General features: G+C 35.4%; 2 protein-coding genes across 2 annotated transcripts in view; both read left to right on the top strand.

Annotated features, from left to right (window-relative positions):
* The window catches only part of Rpt2 (26S proteasome regulatory subunit Rpt2), a 65,482-nt gene extending 49,876 nt beyond the window's left edge, over positions 1-15,606 (top strand). Inside the window, exons 4-9 of the mRNA XM_071591228.1 lie at positions 5,027-5,212; positions 6,452-6,551; positions 7,898-8,112; positions 9,000-9,197; positions 10,665-10,874; positions 14,617-15,606. Coding sequence (XP_071447329.1) covers positions 5,027-5,212; positions 6,452-6,551; positions 7,898-8,112; positions 9,000-9,197; positions 10,665-10,874; positions 14,617-14,751 — 1,044 coding nt within the window. The 3' untranslated portion in view covers positions 14,752-15,606. The remainder of the gene's footprint in view (positions 1-5,026; positions 5,213-6,451; positions 6,552-7,897; positions 8,113-8,999; positions 9,198-10,664; positions 10,875-14,616) is intronic.
* Positions 15,607-17,758: 2,152 nt separating this feature from the next.
* Polr3F (RNA polymerase III subunit F) lies at positions 17,759-20,985 on the top strand. The gene is made up of 6 exons (XM_071591236.1): positions 17,759-17,949; positions 18,038-18,155; positions 18,248-18,493; positions 18,589-18,840; positions 18,965-19,129; positions 20,911-20,985. Exons 1-6 carry the CDS (start codon positions 17,870-17,872, stop codon positions 20,983-20,985), a joined length of 936 nt encoding a protein of 311 aa, XP_071447337.1. The 5' UTR covers positions 17,759-17,869.
* The last annotated feature ends 6,779 nt before the right edge of the window (positions 20,986-27,764 follow it).

Genomic DNA, 27,764 nt, shown 5'->3' with positions numbered 1-27,764 from the left:
GGACATTTTCAATATCATCGCCGAAGATGCCAAATAAAATGGACAGAGAGGAAAACAAGGAAGTGCTAGCTTTGGTGGTGGGTTGATGGTAGGAATTCGAAGAGGGCAGGACTAGTGAATGTAGAAGTTACGGAGAGGCGATCGGATGCTGAAGACGGAAATAGAGAGGAGAATGTTGGGAAGGCGTTGTAAAAGTAGAAAATTAATGTGCATTTTGGTTGGAATTAAGGGCGGTAGAAATCATTCAGACCTTAAGAAAGTTATTGTAACATGTAGTTCACCGATATTTTGTATCGCAGTAATCATGAATTTTGAAGCAACGCAGCGCGCAGTGCCTGGGTTCATCCAATACATGTGCTAACTCGGTGCACTTCTTCTAATATTAATAATTCAAGGCATTGTTTTACACTTGAAAATGGGCGTTAAACCAAAACGTTTCATCATCTATAAACCGTATCATAACAACCTTGAAAACCGGGGTAGTGATGAGAAATTTTTCAAATTGAAAGATTGTAATTAGAAGGATACTTAGGCCAAAAAAACTTTCTTGTTAATTTTAATAAAAAGTACCTTTTTTAAAACGCGTTTAATAGGTTTTTAAATGTAAGGAATGATAGATGAATCGTAATTTATGCGTAAGTAGATCAGTTTGCTGACCCCGAGTTGGCGGGGTAACGTCCTCGCCTGCCAACCCATAGGTCGCGGGTTCAATTCCAAACTATGTAGATTTTCTCCACTTAGGACTTGAGTGTTTTTAATTTTCTTTGTCGTTATTTTCAAGTTTAAAAATCCGATGTTAAGGCCAAAAAATGGGGTTTCAGATCAATGATAACTAAACAAGATCAAGTTTCCATGGCGAAACCAGTGGAGATTAGTGGTCGAAGGCGGTGCAACATATGACTCGAGATTTGGCGCCGCGGCAAGTAGGCGTGTTAAAATTTCAAATTGTTATGCTCCCTCCCAAATCCGGCACGCTGACCAACTTATGTGGTGCCACACCCTCAATCCTTGTCGACTTCTAATTACCCAAGTATGGCTTATTTTTTAAGAGTCACAGTCATTATATATTCCAAAGAAACTGCGGGAGATGCCGCAACAGTAACTTTTTAACGGAGTCATCCGCTAATGTGCATTTCAATGCAACAATTTCAGAGCCTGCTCTGAAATTGTTGCATTGTCATTATATATAATTTTTTTCTGGAAAAGTTCTCTAAAGTTACGAAACTTCGCGCCCATTGTAATAAAGAGGATGAACTATTATCTTCGGTTAAAATTATGACTTTTCAAAATTTACTGTTTATTGAATGAGGTTAATAGTAATGCTTTCGCTATTCATCCTGGAAGTCCTGGAGTGAGTCTGCAATTTTGTTTCGCCATTTTGGTGGGGGCATTGTTAAAAATGAATTTTCAATTCCTGTTCAAAATATTAATATCAGACAAAATACTGAATTCATCACTAGGCGATTTATAGCAACGAAAGGTATTAATTAGTAGGAACAAAACTATGCTATAATGTATTTTCCTCTGCTCATTTGAGGAGTATTTCAAAATAAACTTTGGTGATGAGAAAGTATTTTGAGAGTGAGGTTTAATGATGTTTTGTTCCTATAAGTACCCTATCCAGCATGTGGTACTCACCATAATTTATTTCTGCAGATACTAGCGGAACCAGTTTGCAAAGGATATTTGGATATCATCTCTTCCAAGATGGCTCGTGCTATGACAGAGATCGATGTACATCTCGCATTTCTTATCATTTCTTGTTGGCTTTCTCTAATAATTCTTCTCGAAGAATTGAACAAGAAAATAAATTGAAATTACGGTTATTTTCGATAATTGCCGTAATTTATCTCGATAATTTACGTCAAATGAAAAAATTATGGTGAATTATCCATCTCCAACATGGTAGTAGCTTTATTTTTCACGCGCTTCGTCGCCTTTCACAGCCCTTAACTTGCTTCACACTAACGATTAGCTGCTATATCAGGGTTTTATGAAAGTATCATAACGATGGGGAGAAATAGAAAGGTTATCATAGGCATTCTCACTATGTGAAGGCCAAACTTCATAGGTAAGGAAACGGATGATAATAATTACATATGGCCTAAGCTTTTGATGATCGTGATCATGTCACGCCGTGACAGCGGCAATTTAGAAACTGCGCTGTGGTCTACTAGCCGACCTGCCTATTACACCGGAGGAGCGTCATCAGATTGCATCACCGCTTCTGAATATTGTTCCCGAGCGAGATTTACGCCGTAATAACAAGGAACCCGGAAACCGCAGCGACAGGCCAAGGCTATCGAATCTTTTGAGATTTTGTTTCAATTTCCGCGTTCAAAACCATCGGGGGCGAGTAAATGGTTCAAGATCGTGTCTAATCGTTTCATACCGGCAGCATTCGATTTATGCGGTCGGATGACAAATTCGACTCTCCGGTGGCTTATTCTTGTCTCTCAACCCTAATTTCCCTAAAAGAAGAAAATCTCCAGTTAGATGTGTGGGAATTCCCAAAATCTAAACTCCCTGAATGAGAAGGTCGTCATCGAGCGTTGAAATCTCCATGTTTGGAGTTTTTGCTCATAGGGATCTCCATGGTTTCTCCGTGATCTCCATCTTTTCAACGTCTCAAAGTTAAGATTTCGAGCCGCTATTGCTTAGAGATTTGGAGAGAGCATTTGACTCTTAACTAGTGTGTCTCCTCAGTTCAACTCTGGCTTAAGCCTTCAGACAAATGCAATTTGTTCATTTCTTGAAACACAAACTGACCTGTGCTGCCTGCGGCAGCATGCTCAGGAAAAACTGCTCATATGTTCTGATGGTATGAATCTCCCTTGGCCTGAGTGCATTGCTAGTTGAACTGTATCCTCGCCTGTCAAATACACATTCAGTGTGAAGAACAATTTGGTTCTGGTGAGTCAAATGGGCCAAATAGGAAAACAAAGTGTTTTTAATATATCTAACCTAAAATGTATGTTATTTTTCAACATTATCGTGCATTCTATATGGGGAGAATAGTATACTATACCATATAGAAGAATGTGTCCGATACACTTCAAATATCATAATACAAACTTATTTTCACTCGAAGTAAAGTAAAAGTCGATAGCATAAGCAATGAGTTTAAAGATTCCTGAACTATTTTTTTCTTTGCCAAATGAAGACTTTTTTCTTGATTTTATTACCCAAACAGAGACAACAACGACATATAATGCAAATACTCTCCATTTGTCCTTTTTGCAAGTAATCGATGATCAAATGGACTTGTGTATGATTCAGGGTACATCCCAAAGAAACCATGGTCATCACCTTGTTGGTCCATTTCCTCGGCTTCACTTTCTTCAGAGCATTTAGAAACTCCGTTTCAATGGCTTCTTTGTCTCTGGAGTGTAATAGTGTATCCATGTTTCGTCCACAGTTATGCATCGATGCAAAAATTCATCAGGAATTCGACAGAAAACTGCCAAATCAGTCTCAATCAATTACAGCGTTAAGTTTATTTCCTGCTGAGAGCAAATGCAGCATCAGAAGAGATATTTTCACTCCCATTTTTTCATGCAAAATTGAAAACACTGTACCATGTAGAACTTAGTCGTAGTGGAAAGAAAAAATGCAGCTTTGTCTATTCCACCTAATGTTTTTATCTTACAACCAAAGTTTAAAGACATAGTATCATTCATCATCAGGTATTTTTTTTTAGCTTTATCTTCCAAAACTCTTAAGTTTTGGTCATTGGGCAACAGTGTGAGGATGAAAGAAGGCATTTTGGAATCAGGCAGGAGTAGGAAGGGGTGGTGGGGTTTCAGAGGAAAAAGGTTTTACACAGCTCATAAAATTAGAAAAACATGTTACAATAAATTGTCCTCTTGAGTCTTTATAATACATTGTCATCTTGAAAAGTTTTTACTGCAGTCACAAATCCCAGGTAATGGCATAGCTTTGCTGGGAAGGGGCGATGAAGGTGGTTTTCGGATGGGTCCAGGACTTCTTAATAGCTGGAGTAACTGGATATCATGTATTAAACATCTTTAGTTTATCTGTGATATTGGTGGCCAAAAGAGGAGTAGCATGGCATTTCATTAAAAGCCATGCCAATATATGTGTGTATAGTCAGTATTTCCAGATCGGAGGTCACGCTTGTAAAATACACATTTTTGTGCCTAATGGAGAGTTTTAAATCTGAGATTCTTTTCTTATGTACAACTGGATCAAAATATAATAAGAAAATTTTGGCATGTAAATTTTAACCTTGGTACGATGTAGTCCAGGAGTAGAGTGTTTGATTGCTGACCAAAGGGCCCGGGTTTGATTCCTGGGAAACCATAATCCCCTACCCTGATGTATGAATTTCACATGCCATCGGAAATAGTACTGAGTGAATTCTACCATCACCTATCAAACCGACTTTCAGGTTGATTACTGTATTTTGGTTTTTTTAATTTTAAGCTTGATTAATTTGTTGTAACTAAATCATCACATGCCATCTTCTTTTGTCATTTTTTTCTGACCATATAACTCGGTTAACTTTCATTCATATGGGAAATATTATATTTTTTTAGCTGGATGAATATAGAAATTCATGAATCTATAGCTGTGATAACATTTACTCAAGCCTTCATCTTCATAGCTTAATCTCTCTAGTGCCTAATTTCACTTCTTTATGGTTGAAAGAATAAGCTCTACCTAATACATAAATTTAGTGAAAAGTATCATATTCTCTCTTAATGGTTGGTTTCATAATGCCTATGGCCTGCAGAAGCCTTTATGGAGTAAAATTTAAATCTAGATTCTTAGTGACATGTGACGTACTTACCTTTAAAAGCATTTTTTATTGTTTGGTCGAATATACATCAATAAGTGGGTGCAAAAATTCAAAGAGTTACATCCCTTATCAATAGGCATGTGGTTGTGCTGCTTCATCCATATCTATGGGTCCAGCATTTGGGCACTTAACTGTGAGCAATGGTGTTTGTTTTTGTGGACTGCACTAACATATGCATCTGTACTACTTTTTTGTCCATTGCAGGAGGAGAGGTCCAAGGTTGACGATTTGAGAGGGACACCAATGTCCGTGGGGACATTGGAGGAGATAATAGATGACAACCATGCCATTGTGTCGACTTCTGTTGGCAGCGAGCATTATGTCAGCATCCTGTCATTTGTGGATAAGGACCAGCTGGAGCCTGGCTGCTCTGTGCTGCTCAACCACAAGGTGATCTCTAATGAGCCTTGGATGCATTGCATTAATTGGACTCTGCTCCATATTTCAAGTTTTTTTATCATCTTGGATGCTATGATATTATCAACACATTACAAATAGTGTTGTTTGTAGCAGAGGGGCAAAATGAGTATCAAAATTGCCTAATTCTCTCATCATCTAGTCAAATTCATTTATCAATCACCAATGTAAACGTAGGCATTGGTTTAGCCTGCTTCTTCATCTGACCTGCTTACTTCCTCCTGCTCTAGAATCATCGTTGTAAGAGTTAACTGGAAATGAAGGTTGTAGGTGTGCCAGTGTTTCCAGGTCCATTAGGAAGGATCTGGGATTTCATTGTGAAGTGAAATTCGCCTCCAGTGTACTTGTTATTTGGAAGTTTTGTTGACATTCCTGGTGTTGAGAATGAATAGTTTATCCTACCTGTATTATGTCATTAAGAGCTATCTTCGAGGAATAAATGAGTGGTTAAATTGTTGTGTTAGGCAACACACTATGATGTTGAGATTAATTGCTCATAATATACCATATTTATAATTACAGTGACCTCAATTTCTTTTTTGATATGAGAACTTGAGCATACTAAATGAATCCTATTTATACTTGCCAGTAGTCTCTCATGGTTTCCTATCCCCCTATTGGTTACCCTTAGTGATAGAAAATAAATACAGAAGGAATGTTGTTGGAACGCATTGCAACATAAATCAAATTTACATTTAATTGTTGATAATTTGTTTCATTTTAATAAGTCAATGAAGTTGGCCTTTCTCAAGAGAGAAGACAGCTCTTTCATTTTCTTCATAAGTTTTGCCTGCAGTTGACTCTTTCAGATGACTCATTCAGTTTAGGTTTTTTTGTAATGTTTATATGTCATAGAAATCATTTACACCCGTAGTTTTATTTTCTCATTTACATATTCTACAAAATCTTTTTTATTTAATTCTGTGAGGGCTGTCAAAGGTATATTTGGTGTATTATAGAAAAATAATTGATAATGGAGTGACAAAAATAGGTAAATAATTTATAATGCCTTGTCTTATATCTATCCATTGACTAATGAAATTTAGAGGATTCTTTTTTGATCACATTCTGAAATTGGACGAATTAAATTGACTCATTTCTAGTCATGAATAATATCAGCATATTGTTGAGAAGTAAAATAAATATTTAGTGTCTTTATGAGCGTTGCATCAACATTTTAGTGCAGTTAATCATATTTCTCTAATTTCTCAGGTGCATGCTGTAGTTGGAGTCTTGTCTGATGACACTGACCCCATGGTGACAGTAATGAAACTAGAGAAGGCTCCACAGGAAACTTATGCTGACATTGGAGGTAATTAAATGTTTTCATTTAGTATAGGTGTATTATATTATTAGAATTATTTAAATGAACTACTTGAATCTGAGATTATGCTATCATACAAGCAACACATCATATGAAAATAAAATGCAAAGATGCAAATGCAAAAGTTTTGAAACTCACTAGTAAACTACGTACTCAAAAGTTGTCATGGCGACTGTTTTGCTAGATCAAGAGTAAATTTTGAATGTAAAACACAGATGTGTGGAATCTTAGCATTGAATTTCTAGGCTTATGCTAAACCAGTGGTAAAATACACCAATGGGATATTTTGCCTTTGATTGACCAACTTCACGCTGGACTTTTCCCGAACATTTTACTGTCCATCAGTTAGTTAGGCAGAGAAAGAGGTCATAGTCACTGTGCCATTGAAACCCAGCTCCTAGAGCTATCTTGAAAACAGCACCTGCAAAAAACTAATGAAATATTAAAACAAAAACACCTGAATGATAAATGAATCGAATTATGTACTTATTTTATTCCTCGTGGTCAGTAGATAGTTATTTAGCATAAATGTTAAACTTCAAAATCATAAGTGATTTATTGAAGTTCCATAGAGTAACATCATAAGTGACACAGTGTTGTAATTAATTGAAACTCTTCTGTTGTTAGAAGTTGCAAGAAAAATATGAAGGGAAATCAAAATAGCAATCATTGAAATCAAATGTAAATATTCACACAATAAAATTATGACTAGAAAATTCCGGTATCGCTGTTATATTTGGAATTGTTTCGAGAAGATATTTTAAAGTACTTTTTTTATTTGTTGCCCATAAATTTAATTGTGAAGGGTTGAAGTATACACAAATGCATACAGTATATATTTCAAAACTTTATTATGTTTTCTCTGCTACATAAAGCTATCTAATCACATCTGAAAGACTTCAGATTACATTATTTTCCCTGTTAGTCTATTTAACCTAGTCCAAATAGGGTTTTTCGATATATTCTAGGGAAGTTTGCTCAGGGATTTCTTCATTTTCATTCAAAGCTCTTTTTGGAAAATTGCCCTTGAGGGATCTTGAGGTTAGAGTCATTTTTTTTCTCTCTTATACACACTTATGAAAAAGTATCCAACTCTGAATAGAATGATTGGTTTTAATTAGTATTTATTTAATTAAAATAACACACTGTAATTAAGTAAAGTGGTCTGTGTTTATCTATATTTTGCTTTGTATAATATTGAAATGTGGGAAAATTACTTGAGGTGGATACCTTATTCTAATGGAATAACTATACTAGCTTCTGAGCATATCAACTGTGCTTCTTTCATTGGCTAGGAATGACTTAATGATAGCTATGTTGTGTGGTTATTTCAGGACTGGACACTCAAATTCAAGAGATCAAGGAATCAGTCGAGCTGCCCCTGACACACCCTGAGTATTATGAGGAAATGGGAATAAAGCCTCCCAAGGGTGTCATTCTCTATGGGCCTCCAGGAACTGGAAAGACGCTGTTGGCCAAGGCAGTGGCTAATCAGACGTCGGCCACTTTCCTTCGAGTGGTGGGCTCGGAGTTGATTCAGAAGTATTTGGTGAGTCTCCACTAAAATTTATTCAATGCCACAGTGATGTACATTTACTGTCACTTTTGGCATCTGAAATATTTTTATGTACTCTCATTGAAGGCGATTTTTTAAAAAGTTAGAGGAAAATCATACTCCACATGTTAGTGACTCTATAAAAAAATTACAGAACCAGACTGGTGGAAAATATTATTTGGTAACAACAGCTGTTTCATTTTATTAAAAAAATATCATGTAAATACTGAGTATTAGTCAGTATTTACAGCTTCATCAAAATTCAGATATTTTTAAAATATCAAATCAACCTTTAATGATGAGGGTGGAATATAGTGTTATAGTAATCCTTTGTCAACATTGGTCTTTTGCTAATCATTTGTTTTTTCCTGGCCAAGTGATTGGTTTAGCTTTCTGACAATTCGTTCTGCTGTTCAATTGATTCTGTGTTCTTGTAGAACCATAATAACACCCTTTTATAAATATGGCCGAAAAATGGAAAAAAATTTACTTAACGTTGCTAAAAATCTGGAATTAATGGTAAGGAATGAAAAAGGAGGGTTCATTTGTTTTTTTTTCTTCAAATTATTTGATTCATACAAATTGAATCCATTTATATAATGACCATATTTTCTGCATATTTTGGATATCCATGTTTTTCAGTTGGAAGTGCTTCATCATGCATTCATTAGCATGAATAATCGAGAGTTTACTGTATATCCATTTTGTGTGCAATATTTAAGAGCTTAATGAGTCCTGCTCAATTTCACAAGAGTTCATGCATTGAAATCTTATATTAGTAATTTTAAGGCACCATTCTGAGGAGTTGTATGAAAAGGTAATGGAATTGATTAAATTTTCTGCATCAATTGTTTGCATTTGAGAATTCTTTGGCCTTTCAGGGTGATGGTCCCAAGTTGGTGCGCGAGCTGTTTCGTGTGGCTGAGGAGCATGCCCCATCAATAGTCTTCATAGACGAGATTGATGCTGTGGGCACCAAGCGCTATGATTCCAATTCAGGGGGGGAGAGAGAGATCCAGAGGACTATGCTGGAGCTGCTCAATCAGCTTGATGGCTTTGACTCAAGGGGAGATGTTAAGGTGAATTAATTGGTTAAATTACTTCAAGAGGACTGGGGAAATGTGATTCTTGTACATGGTTTGTGTAAAAGGTATCAGGAAAATTTTTGGAAAAATAGATCTAATGCAGATATTGCTACAATGCCTCAAAATTCTTCAAAGAACATCCCTTGAAAATTGACACTCTTTTGCCAGCGGCTTTTCCACTACTCAAACCCTCCCTGGTAGGTGGATTCCAGAAGGTCCTTAAGGGTATGCATGCATGTAAGTTTCTCTGATGACACTTAATGTCCCATGGTGGTGTCCTTTGAGGGAGGATTTCACTTTTGGGAATACAAAATAGTCTGCTGATGCCAAATCGGGACTGTAAGGGGGAATTGTCAAGATGTGGCTGCAGAGGGTCTTCACAAGCAGACACTCGACTTTACTCTTGGTCATCCATCAAGACCTTCGGGACGAGTTTAGTGCAGATCTTGTGCATTGTCAAATTTTCACTGATAATTCAAAAAATTGTTACTGATACTTTTAATACAAACCTCTTATTGTTTGTAGTAGTTATTACGACAAATTTCTACTTGTTAAAATATGCTTAATGTACTCCGAAAGCTTCAGCAAAACATATTTGGAGAAGACTTTTTCTTCTTCAGAAAGTTAACATTGCATCAGTTATGTGGGTGAAATAGTTTTGCTTCCAGTCTTGGAGGTGTCTTTAAGTCAAAGTAATTTTTATTGCATTTTTAGCATTTTAGCCTTTGATGGTTAGCCTTGAGATTTCTGATTGGCTGTTTGGGAGTCTGGATTTTTAACCCTCTTACTTTCTGGCTTCTGATTGGCTTACAATCTGAGTGTGACCATCTGATGTTTCTTAATTCTATACTTTGCTACCATGCAGAATTGTTGGGAAGAAATAATTCAGCCTCTCAGTAATTCCTGAACATGTGTGGTCTGAACCAGGGTACCATATAGAATTGATTAAACAAGACTTTTATTGAGAAAAAATAATTTTCCTGGAATAATCAAACGGATGGTAGAACTATAGAGATCCCAGAAAACTTCGACTGGGTGGATGGATGGATGCATGCTTAACTCAATGTGGAAAAGGATGACTTACTTAAATGTGTCTATCAAGTGTTTAAGTAGCAATAGGTTGGGACGTCCTGTGCTAGAGTATTTCCAGCCAAGAGTAGAATGATGCCAGGACTTCAACTCAAGGCAAATGGGATGGTAATCATTTCACAATTTTCAGTTCAGTCATTCACCCAGTTCAAATACCAAGGAAAAAATCCAGTTGGAATTGATGTTTTGTTTCTGCAGTACAAGCAGGTTTACTTCTTTAACAATAAGAAATTTTTATAATTACCTATTTTTTGTGGGTATGTGGTTTATATGTCTATAGATTTTATTTTTTGAGGTACTGCGTCATCATCATGATGAGTGTTCTTTACCTTTAGATGTTGAATAACATTCATACTGTGGTTTTCCTTTCAGGTCGTTATGGCCACAAACAGAATTGAAACTCTGGACCCAGCTTTGATCCGTCCCGGCCGTATAGACAGGAAGATAGAGTTCCCTCTGCCAGATGAGAAAACAAAGAGGAGAATATTTAATATCCACACGTCTCGCATGACTCTGGCTGGTGATGTCAACCTGCAGGAGTTGATTATGTCGAAAGATGATCTATCGGGTGCAGACATGAAGGTTTGTCTTTCCACACTCACTAACTCTCATTGTGACACCATTTTCATTAGATACTGATGATGGGCAGGTATCTCCTGATGACCGTTAAACAGAATTTGCATTTCTATATGTGTACATGACCTGAATGGTCTATCAGATTGGAAAAAACAGGATATTGGGGAAAAGTTAGGAATTTCTCCAATATGACAATTGAAAATTATTTTTATGTCAAAGCAATCTGAATCTACAGTCTTAGAATAAAAATGTCAAGATTCCTGTTGTATTCGATCTAATATTTATTTTAATTCTGAATGATAATGTCATTGCAACCAGCTCCATGGGCAAACATTGGCACATACAACTTTCCCAAGGCTTGAGCATTTCACACAAGGTGTGACAACCCAAACAGAGACCCAATTGTAAAAATGAATTGGCAGTAGGGAGTTCTATTTAAATTGTAAATTTAATTTGATTGGCATGTTTATCACTTCATTATATGCATATTTTGAGCTATTGTCATATCTTACATAGCTGACCAGCAACCTAATTTTATTGTTGTGAATAAAAACTGCCTAGAAATATTTACCCACTGATGAATACTTTAAAAAATCCTTAGGAAGAGTGATAGCATGTGTGCTTGTGTGTTCCCCATGTGAATCAGATGACTTTTGTAAAGAGAGAGCAAGACACGCACCTCTCCATGATCACACTTCTCCAGTTTAGTGAATTATCATCCTCCATGAGATTTTGTTCAAAATTTTGCCATCAAGTTTTGAGATAGCAGTAGCAGAGTGGCCACAGAGTCAGGAAAAAAATGGGGAAAAGGGCCAATTATTTATAGAAAGTGGCAAATTTGATGAGGAAATCAGGAATATAGAATCAAAACAGGAAATTTTCAATGAGAGCAATGTTACCTTAAGGTGAAAAATCAGTTTTTGTTTTCCCTAGGCCATGAAACGTGCAGGCTTTGCCATAAAACCAAACTATGGTAGGATCTCAATGATCACTAGAGAAATTAATCAAACTCTTAACGCTAAGGATCTAGAAAAAGCATCATGCCCTATTCATCAAGAAAATTGAGAACGAAGGTAGAATTAAGAAAATTAGTAGCCTCCCTTAATTAGTACCACAGTGCGGTTGAAAAGTTAATGATCAGTGTGGTAGTCATCCAAAAATAAAACTGGTTTTAAGGCTACTAAGGCTTTTTGTGAAATTTAACCTCTTAACCCTCTTAGTGCGGCGGGGATTCCAGGGGTACTTGTGAAAAGTGCGAAGGGTAATTTAAGAAAATGTATCACCTTAGGAAAAAAAACATTATGAAGTTATTTGTTTAGATATCCATATGCAGTTTTCTTATTTTAAAATAAAATATTGTAGTTAATAATGTTGTAATACATTTACATCATCTGAAAAATAAATGTAATTATTAGTATTATAAATTTGAAGAATATTTTTTTTTTAATAATATTTCGATTTTTAGACACAATACTAATATTATTTTTAAAACATTTTTCAATAAAACTACGATACTTAAATATAATAAAGAATCGAAAAGACATGTAGAAAATATTATAAATAAATAAAGAAAAACCAATGAATTGCAAATTTTTTGTCAGCCTCTGCATAGTTCGATTTTGTTGAAAAGGCTGATGTCACTGAGTCAATTTGGGACTTTTCCCCTTTCCTTGAGACTGCGGCAATGTGCTTACAATCTAAAGGCAAGAAAAAACCAAGTTCTAACTCACAGAGAACTGCTGACAATGTAATCCAATACAAAGGGTGCAATTGACTAGATAGGATGGATGGCAATGAAACCAAAATGATTACAAAGCAGTGCTCTCATTTCCATCGTCTCAACAAAGTCTGAATAAGCGGCTATATATCAACACCACCACACCATAACACATTCAAGAGATTACAGATGATCACAGATTAATTAGTAGCCTTTCAGTGGCTTTTCATAGTGGAAAGACCACTCAGAAAAAAATGAGCAAACAATTAGGCTAAGCTTCCCGACATGTACAAAACTGAACGAAAAATTATAGTAAGAATTATACGCTTTGAAAAGCATTTAAAATTGCTAATAAAAAATTAAAAAATTAGCTATGTAATTCTATGGAATTCAACCTATCGATAGCACGAAAACCATAAATTATTAAAGAAAAAACCATAAGTTACAACGATTTAAACAATAGCCTACGCAAGAGCCGATATATCGGCCCGCCGCACTTTTCGCCAGGGATACGAAAGCTGATATATCGGCCCCCCGCACTAAGAGGGTTAATACTTATGCTAGATAAAGTCACTGAAATCAATAACATGATTGAAAATATTGAAAGTTAACTTTTGGGCATCCCGAAGTGTCAGTTCCCTCCATTGTCTTATTTGATGTACCCCCAACTTGTGGATGGGCATTCTAATGATCTAAACGAGTATACTAAGAGGGTAATACCACAATAGTATGTTGTATACACAGTCTTGTACCCTTCCTTTAATCCTCGTGAGTGTAGGATAATGCATCATGGAAAATATATTTGATGGAATCAGGGTTCAAACTTTTTAAATTAAAATGAATAACATATCCAGCTGTCAGTTGCTTGTATTGCAGTTGAAAATTCTTCTGTGAGATTTTCATTTTAAGTAATTTAGCTGAGTGTTGTGGGCAGTGACAATAATATATATTTTTGCGTGTTGCTATGGAGTCTCCTAGTAAGAGAAGAGTTCGTGGACTAAATTTTCACTCTGGCAGCTCAATGTTTTCCTCATTCTTTTTTCTCACTGGCAAAGTGTTGTAAGGCTGTTTTATTTTGCTTTTAATTTGAGGAGGAGGCCTGTGGAAGTTGAATGATCCGCTGCATGATTGATCTTGTATGATAAGATTTTCTAGATGTTATTTGGCCAGTTAAAGAGTTGTGGCAGTCCACTGTGTAGAGCTCTGGCCTACTGACCAGAGAAGGTGGGCTCAATTACTAGGTGTTCATCTGGGCAATCTCAATTTCGCCCAAGCTGTCTGATTTTTTTGAGTACCAGATGTTCCAGGGAAACCACAAGTGGTACAGGAAAAGAAACTGATCGACCTACCCTGATGTATGACTTTCATGCTCTGTATTGTGTTTAGTAAGAAGTGAAACCCACCCTCAGCTAGGAAACCATCCCTGAATTTGATTACTGTGTTTGGCATTAAGTCTAGATAAGAAGATATCTCACTGGAGTGGTTGAAACTCATGCCTACGTTTATCATGTCTGACTCATACTTATGGTCCTACCAACGTATACACAACACTACGTTTCATTGTATGATAAAAGGCATTTTGTAAATGCATCTAAAGACTGTCAATATTTGTAGATTTATTGGCTTAAGATATAAATTACCATCCTAGTAATGCAGTTTACTGGTTGGAGAGATGGTTGAGGCCGATACTTTGTAGAAATCCATTTGTAAAGCACAAAGAATAAATCGAAGACTGCCTTTCCATAGGAAATAATTTCTTATAGTTATTATATATAATTATTTATTTATTAATAAATTCTTTTATGTGGAAATGCCAAGTCGTTCATTCTTTCTTCATGCTTTACAGTTTACTGGTACCTGTTGCATTGTAATAATTTTAATATTTATCTGATCCTTAACTGTTGATTAATTTTTTTGATAGAATAATGAATCAGAAATAGTTCATTTTTTATTATTTATTATGTTCCAAGTATCATTTAAACAACTAGTATGTATAGTTTTACTAATAGTAGTTTGTTTATTCAATTTCAGGCAATATGCACAGAAGCAGGATTAATGGCTTTGCGTGAGAGAAGAATGAAAGTGACTAATGAAGATTTCCGAAAATCTAAAGAAAGTGTTCTTTATCGCAAGAAAGAAGGTACCCCAGAAGGACTGTATCTCTAAGTGCTGAAGTTTCTGGCTTCAAATTTTGGAAGCTACCACATTTTTACTTTCCTGTCTCAAAAATTTGCTCTTTTGGGAAGAAATAGAATATCATAACTCACTGCTACATTTTTTGTTAAACCACTTAGTTTATTGAAATTGTGTACAATGAATTGTATTTGAATCTGGAGAGAAATGCATTTTTCCTTCAATCAAACTGCCATTGAAATGAAAGAGTCATTGTTGCTTTGGGAGGTGAAAAACAGCCGTGGTCATTTGCACCATTAACCACATTTCTGTGCATCTGTTTTTTGCGTTGCCTTCATCTTACTTGTTTGAATGCCTGCAATAGAACCAGACAGAAACAGAAGACGGCCATGACTCATGCACTGTAAAGTTAAATGGATTAATCTGTTCAAGAACCCAAGATGGTTGCCCTTTATTGTCTCTACTTTTTACTTAATACTCGAAATCCTTCACAAAACTAAGAATATTTGGAATTTTAACCGAAAAGGAATTGAAATAAATTGAACAAAAAAAAAGAATAAATGCAAAAACAAACTTTATTTTAAGTTATCTTTCAAAATAGTAATGTGTTGATGTTCAGAAGGGGAGTTCCCTTTCATGACAATGTTGGGTGCTTGAAATGCATCAGGTTTCCATCTAACTAAAAACCTCCAATTCAATGACATTTTTTTCTTTTAAGGATGTTGCAGAAATGAGACATGTCATTTTAATTGAACAGATTTATAGCGCACTTTGATGAAGTTGTATTAGGATAATGCCTTTCCAAAAAACTTAGTTCCTTACTCAATTTTGCAAACTTAATGGATTGAGGACCTAGAAATATCTTCCAGCCATTCATCAGTCTCTAAAAATAAAATTTCATTATAATCAATGTAGTATTATGCTCTAAATCTTCTTTTCCTGAGAAGCCCTTGGCTTGGGAAAAATTGAAGGATAAGGCATGGATGAAAAATAAGCTAATTTCATGCATGATCCTTATTATTCAACCTCTGGAAAATCCAAGACCTTAATAGCATCTGGCAATTACAGCACATATGGTCAAGTGGCAGTTAATTGAATGTCATATCAGAGTGGTAACTTAATTTCCATCTCCAAGTTAAATCATATTGACCAATATCAGGATTCATTGCGATTTAACTAAGGTATACTTGTTTTTTGGGTTGTCCCAATTCCAACTTGACTCACGCGGACTGACAATTTTGACAACCTTGAAAATTAATTTTAAATAGCATTTATTATTTGATTCTGTTAAAATGAAATTCAAAGGTAGGGAATAATAGGATATCAAATGTCAGTGGAATCTTTTTTGCCTCAAAGAGTCCATGATGTATTAAGTTTCGAGAACTAAATGCCATGTAATATAGGGTGGTCTTCTGCCTTTTCTCTGCTTGGTGCTCGGCACTTAGAACATGAAGAAGTCTGCGGGAGAGCCAGCAAAACACTGTACTCAAGATGATGAGGCAGACAATGAGGAGTATTTCAGAAGGAGAGCTCCGGAAATATTTCATAATTTATGATAACTGAAGATGGTATTGAGATATGTTGGTCATAGTTTCACCTCACATATTGCGTAATCATCCTGAAAACCCATCATTGATGTCCCCTATAAATGCCAGACAGTGTTATTGATCTTGATGGAGTATTGGGTTGGTGGAGAGAAATTTGGATCTACTGGCTTCCCATCCCAAAGCCACCAATGGCAGAATTTTTCAGAGGTATCTTGGTCTAAACTTGGGTGCTATGTGGAGTACACCATCAATCAGATATGGAACATTAAATTGTGTGACCCCATGGTATCTTTATCTAAAAGTAGACGGAAGCTAATTCCGAGTTTCACTAAACCCTTCCCCCATTCCCTGAAAATTTTACCTCTACCCATTCGTTCTCAATAGTACAATAAGCTTCAGCTGTTTGTCAACTCCCCTTATAACCTCTGCTACCATTTATTGCTCTTTTTATTTATCCTTTCTTTCTTTGCCATTACTCTGGCGCTATGAACTGTAAAGGGAGTTTATTAAACGATGCAGGTTTGGTTCAAATTGATCTTTATCGAACTTATACTATTGACAGATATTGGGATTGCTAGGAGCCCATAGTTGAGTTCATATATGTCTCCCTTCAATTTAATCATCAGAAAATGGGGTAACATATTTGCTTCTCAAGAATTTGAACCCATCAAGAATTTTAAGAATACACATTGAAGAAACTATGTATTCCAACTGCCTCTGCAAAAGAAGGCATCTTCATTCCACCGATTCCCACAAAATTTCTTCAGGCATTTGCGATTCACAGTTTTTGTGGCCTTCGCTATTTCCATGAACAATGTTCAAGATGTCATGGGCAGTGGCTGTCATTGAATGCACCCTCCTTTTAACATGGACAGCTGTCACTTGCTCAAGGGTTGAGAATTAATAAAACGCCATTTTTATTCTAATGGAAATATTAAAATTATTCATTGCCTAAATATAAGTAACCTAAAAGAAAAAATAACTTCATTGATGACCATATATCTGAAAGTGGTGATAACACAATTCTACAACCAGGAAATTCGAAAGTCATCCACTTGTTTTTTTCTAAATCGATGAAAGGAAATAAATTTCAATATTACCACTATGTGTCACATTTTTTACTGCCATCGTGCCGAAATTTTGGCGATAAACTACGCCATCATCAGTTAGCACAAATATGCCCTTGAAATTTTATAACAAGCATCACCTTAACACTAAAGGGAAAATGGAAACCAGTTCACAGTGAAAGTACTTACTTTTCTTCAAATTTTATTCCTTATATTTTAAGGAATCTACGAAATGAATGCCTTAACACGTAATTTAAATTTAGAGAGATCCGAATAGGATATTGCACTTAAAAAGTTAAATTTTACTGCGGCAGGCTCAAAGAAATGAAAAAATAATATATTTTAGGACAGTTTTGTATGATTATAATTTCGAATAAAGCAATCACTATTTGTTTCGATTAGTTTAAATAACAGTTGAGCAGCGGGAAACCACATGCAATGGAAGCTAACATGCCGAGCAGAAGTAAACAAAAATAAGTTCGCGGTGGACCGGCAAAGTTTTTTCTTATAAATCGTATTCAAAGTTGCAACATTACCATGGATAAAACTGGAGGGGAAAGTTCTTCCAGTGATTCTCGCAAATCATCAAATCCTTCCGACACAGAGATGGAGCACAGGTTGAGAAGTATTGTGATTACATCAAGACTAACATAATTATAAAGTACAGTTGCTAATTATTACGTATTTGCGATATTATTTTAATAGGATTATTGCATTGGCGAAAACAAATCCCAAGGGAGTCTCTGATAAGGATATACAAAAGGAAATCCCCGAGTTAATACCAAAGCAAAGGGCCGTTATCATCAACAAACTTTTAGCTAATGTATATACTTTTCTAGTGTGTTGTATTCGATCAAAAATTTCTTATTATTCTTCTTCTTGGGCATTTTATAATTCTATTTTACATTTATGCAGGGTATGCTTGAGTTATTTCACCAAAATGGTGTACTGATATACAAATTAAAAGATCCTTCTAGAGGCAATGTAAAAGGTGCTGACAACGAGGAAAAAGTAGTATTTAGTATCATCGAGGAAGCAGGAAATAAAGGAATATGGGTCCGAGATATCCGTTATAAATCAAATCTAGCGCCTACTCAGCTCAATAAAATACTGAAAAGTTTGGAAAATAAAAAATTAATTAAAGCTGTGAAGTCTGTTTCAGTAAGTATCCTTCTTCTGCAAGGCCCCATCGAGGTAATAGTCTGAAATAATAATTAAAATGCCGCTATATGTGTAATGTTTAACCTCTCTTCCAGGCAAGTAAGAAGAAAGTGTATATGCTCTACAATCTTGAACCTGATAGATCTGTCACTGGAGGAGCATGGTATTCGGATCATGATTTTGAAACAGAATTTGTTGACGTCCTCAATCAACAATGTTATAGGTTTTTACTTCAAAAGTTGGAAATGTCCAAGTCCTGTAAGGATGGCCCAATCAGTGCTCGAAATATGAGCTATGCATCTTCAAATGATGTGTGGAAGTTCATATCAGAACTTGGAATAAGTAAAGTTAGTTGTGCCAACATGTACTTAGTTTATATTTTGTTCACAATAGGATCTTTGTATATTAAGTTCTAATTGAACAGAAAACTCGTAACAGAAAACTGGGTAACTCGTATTTGACATATTTCAGGTTCAATTATCTGTGGAAGATATGGAGGCTATTCTTGATACTTTAGTTTTTGATGGAAAAGTTGAAAAAACCCTCCGGATTCAGGACTCAAAAAATTTGTACCGTGCTGCAGAACCATTGCTTCCTCCGCCTGGACTTGTGAAGATGCCATGTGGTATTTGTCCGGTTGGTGTCTTGTTTTGTACAAATCCTTCATACTTGCATTTTGGAACAGTATGCAATGTTAAACAAACTAATTTAGGTAATGGCAGTTGTATATACTCTCTTTTGCAGTAAGTTGTGGCATAAATTAATTGTTAATTGACGCAATATTTATGTAGACAACCCAGATTACAATGTAACACATCATCATCATATCACACCTCATGTTAAAATTTTGCATCATTCTCTCCCTGACCTGTCTTGTCTAAATAACTATTTTGTGGAGTAACTTTAATAGTTGTGCTTTAATTCACAATTAATAGATTTCATGTGCAACAACAGACTTGAAATGATTTCTTCTATGTATCAGTTACCTCTAATATTTCTGTTTATGAGGCTTATAATATACTTTATCTTGAGAGTCTCTCTTTCCACATTCAACGATGAAATTCTCTATTTACATCCTCCTCTATAGTAATGGTTGTTGGAGCTCATTTTTGTAATGATCATCTAGCTTGAATGAAATTTTTCCATTCTCACTTGATGAAGCTGTCAGAGCAGTTGGCAAAAGCTTGCATACTAATAAAGCAACACACAGCACTACCAAAGCAAACTTCTATAATATTCCAGAATATATTAAATTGTTAGTCCATTGACTCAAGATTGGTGAAGATCTCATTTGAACACCAATAAAGCAAATTTTGAACAGAGATGAAGTCTAATGGTAAAGTTTCAAATGTGATAAAAGAGAGGAAGTTGGGTGAAGAAATTTGGAAAGGGCATAAAAAACAAGTGGAGCAGATATCTTGCAATGATTAAATTAGATACACCCTATATAATTTTTATTTTTGTGTCATTTTCAAGGGGAAAGTTCTGTATTGAGTCATACATACCCCCAAGGAATGGGATATGGGGGGGGGGGGGGGGGGGGAGATGAGGCTGATTTCCCTTATTCCCCCTCCCCCTTTACTTTTCATTACACTATCGTTCCTTGGAGTGTACACATTTAAGACTCAACAGATGGGATGTTGTTCACTTTGAAAAACAATATTTCAAACCCATAGTTGGTGTGGTAAAATTTTGTTAAAATTAAGTACTAAGGGATCGGGATGGTGCGGGGGCTAACGTACTGGCTTCCCACCCAGAGGGCCCGGGTTCAAATCCCGGCGATGTTGAGTATTTTTCAGTGAGGGTATCTCGATCCCTACTTGAGGTGCTTTGTGGAGGGCACTTTGGGTGAGTACACCGTCCATCGGATGGGACGTTAAGCTGCAGACCCCTTGGCGCCTTTCGTAAAGAGTAGGCTAATGCCGATGCCGGGTTTCTCTCCACCCTTCATCCTTTCCTGTCCATCCCCTATGGCGCAAATGACCTCAGTTGTCGGTCGCCTCCTCTAAATACTAGTACTAATATAAGTGTGAATGTTTTAAGGAAGAGGGAGGAAGTGGATTTGTGAATTGCATGAAAGCAGATAAAAGTTATGAAGGTATGAAGGCATGATTTACTTCCTGCTTTCTATATGAATATCCACATAGTAAAATATTTTCAAATGAGTGGAGGAATTCCATATAATTGAAGATTTGGGACTGTCATTTGTCTGTAATAAGTTCATGCTTTCTTGAACTAGACCAAAACTGTGTTGGATAGTTTTAAATTAAAGTTCACACTCCTTTATGTCAAAAACTACTCTTTAAATGTCTTAATATTTATTTTCCTCATACATGTAGTGTATATTCAGCTTTTGTCATCAGATTTACAAAGAGAGTATCAGCTTTTATAAAAATGAATGTTTTTTTTTATTACAGGTGATGCATCAGTGTTCATCCGTTGGATTTGTGACTCCAAAAAAATGTGTATATATGAAGGACTGGTTGGAATAAATTATTTTTAATAATTTGTTTGGTTTATTTTACCAAGTTTACTTAACTTTTGAGGAATGCTGATTGAAGTTAAGGCAGTGATAGATGTTGGGAATCACAAATATATACACTGAAGGGGCTGGTATTTACTTATGTAAGGCAGAGTTGGTTTTTAGCAAAGCACTCCCCAGGAAAATTTAATGTGTGGGAAAAGAATGCACATAACTATTCTTTTGTGCATTATTGATGTTAACCCAATCACATTAGCTCTACAGGAAATTGTTTCAGGTGTAACTTAGTGGAGCTGCTTCATGACTTAAAATGCTTGTTTGAGTTCTTAAAAAAAAAATTGCTAGCGCTCTTAAATGTTGGTCATATGTAATCAAACTCTTTATTATATTTAAATTATTTTTTATCATATAGTAAGCATTAAGTCACTCGAAAGCAGATTCCTATGCCTCACTTTAGAGTTCTGGCTTTCACTCAAATCTAAAAGAAAATAACATTTTTTCAGAAGGAATGAATTGTTGAATTACAAATGATAGAACTTAAGGAACTGGTGGGAATTAATGTTATGATTATTATGAAGGTGTTATGTTTAACTTTGGAACTTAGATTAGAACTAAGATTATATAATATGGTTTGTTCAATGAAAGCTAAGGGAATTTATATATTCACTCAGTAGTAAATGAGTCACATATCATGTAGCAGCATCACTTGCCCATAGACCATGTATTTAAGGGTTAGCAGCTAGTGTTCAATACCATATTTAAAAGTCTTACAACATATGGATATGAAGTCTGGCAATTGAAAGTAATATAAAGGTGTTAAATGCAATAGAGATGAGTTTTTGGACTCAGTTGGCTGGTGTCTCTGGATTAGAAACAGTCCTAAATGAAAGGATCAATGCATGTATTATTTCCAGTGTAGGATGAGATCCATACAAAACAACTTGTATGATATAGCCAGGTGCAGCAAGAGAAAGAAGAAAGATTGCCAAAGTATGTAACACAATGGCTACAAGTAGGAAAAAGAGAAGGAGGCCACCGACCCAGATGTAGGTGGCATTACAGAGATAGATAGATAAATTTATTCGCCATAGAACAATACATAATTGTATGGCCTTCATTAAGATTCAATTACATTTATAGGTGCATTAACATGTATAAAAAATTCATAGGAATAATAATGTTCATGAAATATATGAATTTTAAACATTTAAAAAACAGAATTCCCTACATTTGTGTGTACTCTTGGATGCTATAAAAACATTATTTAAAAAGAAAGTTTTCAACTTTTTTTTGAATTTATTTTCTTGGGGGAGTATTCGTTTTAACTCTTCAGGAAGTCGATTAAACAGAACAGCAGTCTTCCTGAAACTTCTGGGGTTTTTTGCAGTGCTGCTACTCTGCAATGGCCATTATGAAAATTATACCTGGTGCCGTACTTGTGAACATCCCTATAGAATGAACTGTGCCTGCCAGAAAGATTATCTTGAAGAATGACAATCAAAAGAGATAGGTGAAGATTAGGGATTGGAAGATTATTATTTAAATCAATTCACAAAAGCAAAATGGTATATTACAAAGTCAGGAATTATTATATTTCTTAAGGTTATGTTAAATTCTTTTATACACAAGATGAAATCGTGGTAGTTTTTTTTAGTCCCAAAAAGTACTTGCACACTTATCAAGACAATTTGCTCCAATTTGATGAAATGCATAATTAGTTATTTTGGAATCGCCTATTTAAAATTTCACCATAAAAGATTGATCCTAATCAAGAGAAGTTGAAGATTCTTAAGGTAGATTACAAAAATAAGAAAAACTATTATCACTTTGTGTTCAAATAATATTGAAAACTTCCAGTTTGCAGATATTAGATAATTTATTATGGTAGATCAGCCTACATATTGTCATGCTTTGAATGAATAACAGTGTGAAAGCTCATTTAATACTTGCAGTTAAGGTGAGAACAGTGTTGCTGTTCCTGGGTGTAACCCTCAAAGCAGGGTAAAAGATGCATGTGTGTTCATCCCACATCAGCAAGAAGCAACTCCTAATGATGCTAAGGTTGCAAATTCTAATCCTAACTCAAACATGAATATTCCATTCAATCAATCATTTACCACCCCAAACCAGTTGGCAAGCCACATAAGAATCATCAAGAAATAAAGGCACCGGCAAAATAAATTGCAAGTCACAACAGCTCACCAGTGATTAACAACTCACAAGAAGTTACCAAGACATCCATACAATTGCATAAATTACAAGTAGATTCAACACTAATAGAGGACTTGTGCACACTTTAAAAACAATGGTTTGATGTAAGCATCTCAAATTGTGACATCCTCACGTTAAACATCCTCTTGACAAAAAATGTGAGATCCGTACAGTAACTATCCTATGACAAAGGCAGTGCCTTCCTCTCCTATTTTCTAAATCCCCAGCATTTGCATTTGTGAAATTTGAATCATGTCAACATTCCTTAAGAAACAGAGAAAATATAATAATATATTTTGCTTTTGATAATATTTGCAGCACATATTTTTCTATATTCATTTTTTGTTTGCCTTATGATTATGCAGCTCTGTTGGACCGCATTTGACTTCTTCACAAGTTTATTATGTGAGTGTGAGGCTTCATTCATGGGACAAATAGGCACCAATTCAGTACAAGAATGAAGGAAAGCCATTTGTGCACAGAGATGGAAAATGTGACCTTTATGGTGGCCATGCTCTTCACCAAATTGTGGCATAAGTGCTACTTTGAAGCACGTGTACTTCTTATGGAAAATTAAGGAAAGAAATTAGATGCTTTGAAGTCAATAGAGCTAAACCAGCAATCCTAGAACAGTATCCCTGCCCTAAATGCACTTCTTTATGATAGTAATCCTCCCCTCATATCCATCAACTTTGCCTAGTGCCTTTTTGTCCCCTCTTTCTCCTTTCTTTTATACTTCTAGTACCAGAGGACATTCTCCCCCAGAGCCCTCAGCATAGATACCCATGCGTCCTGCCATCCCTCGTGGGACCATACCCTCAAGGAGGGAAGTTGTATCAACTCTCCCATCCCTATTCCTGGGCCTTCCACCCAACTCCCTGTCATTGGCTGACAGCACAGGACACCATTTGAAAGCCACTACCTGGGAGAGGGCCCATTATAAGCAAAGGAAGACTCAAAGATGTTCTCGCATTGACACATGTTCTCTGTTAACCTTATCCTCCCCTCTACCTTCCATCACCCATGCCTTGTCCCTTTAACTACCTTTCCCTACACCCTCCCATTGACCACCGATGACAGTCCTCTCCCAAGTTCCCCCTAATAATAATAATACTTTATTCATTTTAAAAATGGTACAGCCATATTAAATGTCGTCAATATAAGTATTATTTAACATATAAACATACTTTCTAAAATGTGATGAAAATTGTCACAAAAGAATTCATCCAATGAGTATAGTGGGTGAGCAAGTAACCAGGTATATACCATATTCTTGAAACTCTGGATACCATCTGATTTCAACTGAGTAGGCAGATAGTTATACAGTCGTATGTTCATATTGTGAAATGTGTTGTAAGTTGATGACAATCTACAATAAGTAGTATTTAGATTCGATTTACCTCTTGTGGAATAGTTATGGAGGTTGGATCTTAATTGGTAAGTTTCTAGATTAACTTTCACATGAATCAGAGCCTTAAAGATATACAAACAAAATACAGTCATGATTCTATACCTAATAAAAAAAGGTTTGCAGGAATCACGTGGTGGTATATTAGCAAGAGAGCGAATAGTTCTCTTTTGCAGTAGCAAAATTTGTTTAACATGAGGGGAATCACCCCATAACTCAACACCATAATTCAAATGACATTGAAAGAAGGCATGGAAAAGTGTTAAACGATACTCATTTGAAATGATAAAGTTGAGCTTTCTTAACATATAAACAGCTTTACTAAGTTTATTACAGGTCTGACTGATGTGAGTCTCCCAATTAAGTTTTGTATCAATATAAATTCCTAGTATTTTAGCAGTTTCAATATCAGTTATTTTTGATTTAAGACTGCACACAATATGCTGAGTTTTGTTAGTATTTAATTGTAAATGATTAACATCAAACCATTCCTTAGCCTGTTTTCGGGTAGCACTAGATCGTAACTTTGCATCTTCTGGATGTTGACACTTTTGCACAAAAGTAGTGTCATCAGCATATAAAACAGATCTAGGTTTCATATTACAGGGCAAATCATTAATCATGATAATGAAAAGTACTGGACCAAGCACAGAGCCCTGTGGTACACCACATTTTACTTTAAGAGCTGCAGACCGACAGCCATCAAGTTCAACCAATTGGTGGCGATCATCCAAATATGACTTCATTAGTTTCAGTGCAACTCCCTTAATACCATAATATTCTAGCTTTGTTAGTAATATTGAATGATTAACACAGTCGAAGGCCTTACTAAGATCACATAGTGTCATTGAGACTGATTCCTTTTCTTCAAATGCATTAATGACATAATTAACTATGGACTCTACTGCCAAAATTGTAGATTTCCCAGATTGAAAGCCGTACTGGGAATTGGAAAAGAGATTATTTAACTCAAAAAAATTACATATTTGATCTTTCATAATAGCTTCAAAAATTTTACCAAAAACGGGGACTATGGAAATGGGGCGGTAGTTAGCTAAATCATCTTTATCACCTTTCTTATAGACAGGTACTGTTTTGGAATATTTTAGAGCTGTTGGAAAATCTCCTGTCTCAAAACACAAATTGACTAACATTGCTAATGGTTCCGCAATGAGCACAATAATGTCCTTTATTAGGGAGTTAGAAAGACCATAAATATCCTTACTGTTGGATTTTTTAAATTTTTTAACAGTCGATATAATATCAAGTGGAGTAACAAAATTCCATTTAAAATTTAAATTATTCGGAGGAAGATTTTGCAGCATATTACCAATATTGGCAGCATCAACTTTTCGAGAGAACAAATTGTCTTCAACAGCTTTTAAGAAAAAATTATTTACAGCATCTGGGGTGAAAGGAAGATTTTCTTTTCCATTACCATGACCAACTTCTTGATTGATTACACTCCATGCTGCCTTTTGTTTATTTTTTGCATTCAATATAAAATCCTTGTAAGCATTATTTTTTGCACACCTAACTAAATTATAATAATCTCTTTTGTATTTCAAGTAGGCCTCTTTGTCATGCCGGCTTCCACTGGTTTTGTAAGAGTGGTAGTAACTAAGTAAATCATTTCTAAGAGCTAATAACTCCCCGGTATACCAGAGATTTTTTTTATTTTTAGTGGGGATAGAGTTTAGAATTTTTTTAGGAAAGCATTGCTCAAAAATGCCTAGGAAATTACCAAAAAAACTTGAAAAACATGTTTGTTCTACAGAGTCTGTGCAAAAACCATGCCAATCGATACAAGATAGAAGCAGTTGGAAACTCTCTAAACCTTCTATTGTTATGGGCCTCACGATTATGGTTTTACCTCTATTTGGATATATCTTTTGAGTTATTTGAGTATTAAAAGTGAAGCTTATACCTTGATGGTCAGAAAGGAGATAGTCAATAACACTTATACTGTACAGTTCATGACCATAATTGGTAATTACATTATCTAGGCAGGCAGAAAGTCAAGTAGGCTGTTTGTTTGCCCAGTATAAATTATAAGAAAGCAAAAGATTTTCAAGAACCTGACAATCACTAGTTTTTAGTGTTATGTCAATGTTGAGATCTCCACAAATTATGATATTGGCTTTCAGAGTCAAGAATAGGGATAGTACTAGTTCCAGTTGATTGCACAAGTGTTCAAAAACACCATTAGGGGAGCGATACACAGAAGCAATGATCAAATTCAGGTCCTTCAATATGATCGCAGATATTTCAAAGTGCAATTCCAGACAGAATTTGTCCAAGTCAATTACCTTGAAGGGCATACCTTTCAAGACATAAATACAGGTACCACCGTTTTTTGCTACAGATCGGCAGTAGAAAGATGCTAAGCCAAAATCATTAATTTTATACACATCAAATTCATTTTTCGTGATCCAGTGCTCATTGAAACATAGCACATTGTAGCCACCATGTTTGACTATTGCCTCTATCTCCGTTATCTTATTACGTAAACATCGCACATTTTGGCAAAATAAATTAATGCTATCTAGTCAAAAGGACTTGGGTTTTGATATTCCCGTTTGGAGGCGGGTAACACGTTTCTCTAAGGAACACTTTTCCATAGTGTTATCGGAGTGGCCCCTTGTTGCTGAGGTGGATACCGGCGCATCACTAGTTTCTTAATGCCACCACATCCCTATATATATATACCAGTGAACACATGATACACTTATTTGATGATGAGGGTCATAATAGCTATTTTACCAGAGGAACTACCCATTTTTGTAATCTCAAGTTTTGTTTTGCATAGTTGATGAAATAGAGTAGCTATTTTTTTGAATTAAATGATAAAAATTATAAAATAACACCATTATTGCAGTGTCTTTACTTCATGTGAATATTATCCTTCGACCTGGTGTTGTGGTGGTGTAGGATAAAGTTTAAATCAATCCACTGAATAAACAAGCTTAGTATTTTTTTGCACTAGAAAATTTATTATACTACTACCGGTTTCAATGCATAGGTGACATCATATACTAGATGATGTCACCTATTCATTGAAACCGATAGTAGTATAATCAGTTTTTTTTGTGAAAATATACTAAGTTAATTTATGTAATGATCTTGAATTTTCAGAAAGTAGAACCTCAAACCATCAAATTTAAATCAAT

Source organism: Hetaerina americana, unplaced genomic scaffold, assembly GCF_022747635.1.
Source record: "Hetaerina americana unplaced genomic scaffold, ioHetAmer1.1.p SCAF_44, whole genome shotgun sequence".
In the NCBI taxonomy this organism is placed as follows: domain Eukaryota; kingdom Metazoa; phylum Arthropoda; class Insecta; order Odonata; family Calopterygidae; genus Hetaerina; species Hetaerina americana.
The sequence above is the reverse complement of the archived record's forward strand: the minus strand, read 5'-3'. Positions and strand labels throughout refer to the sequence as shown.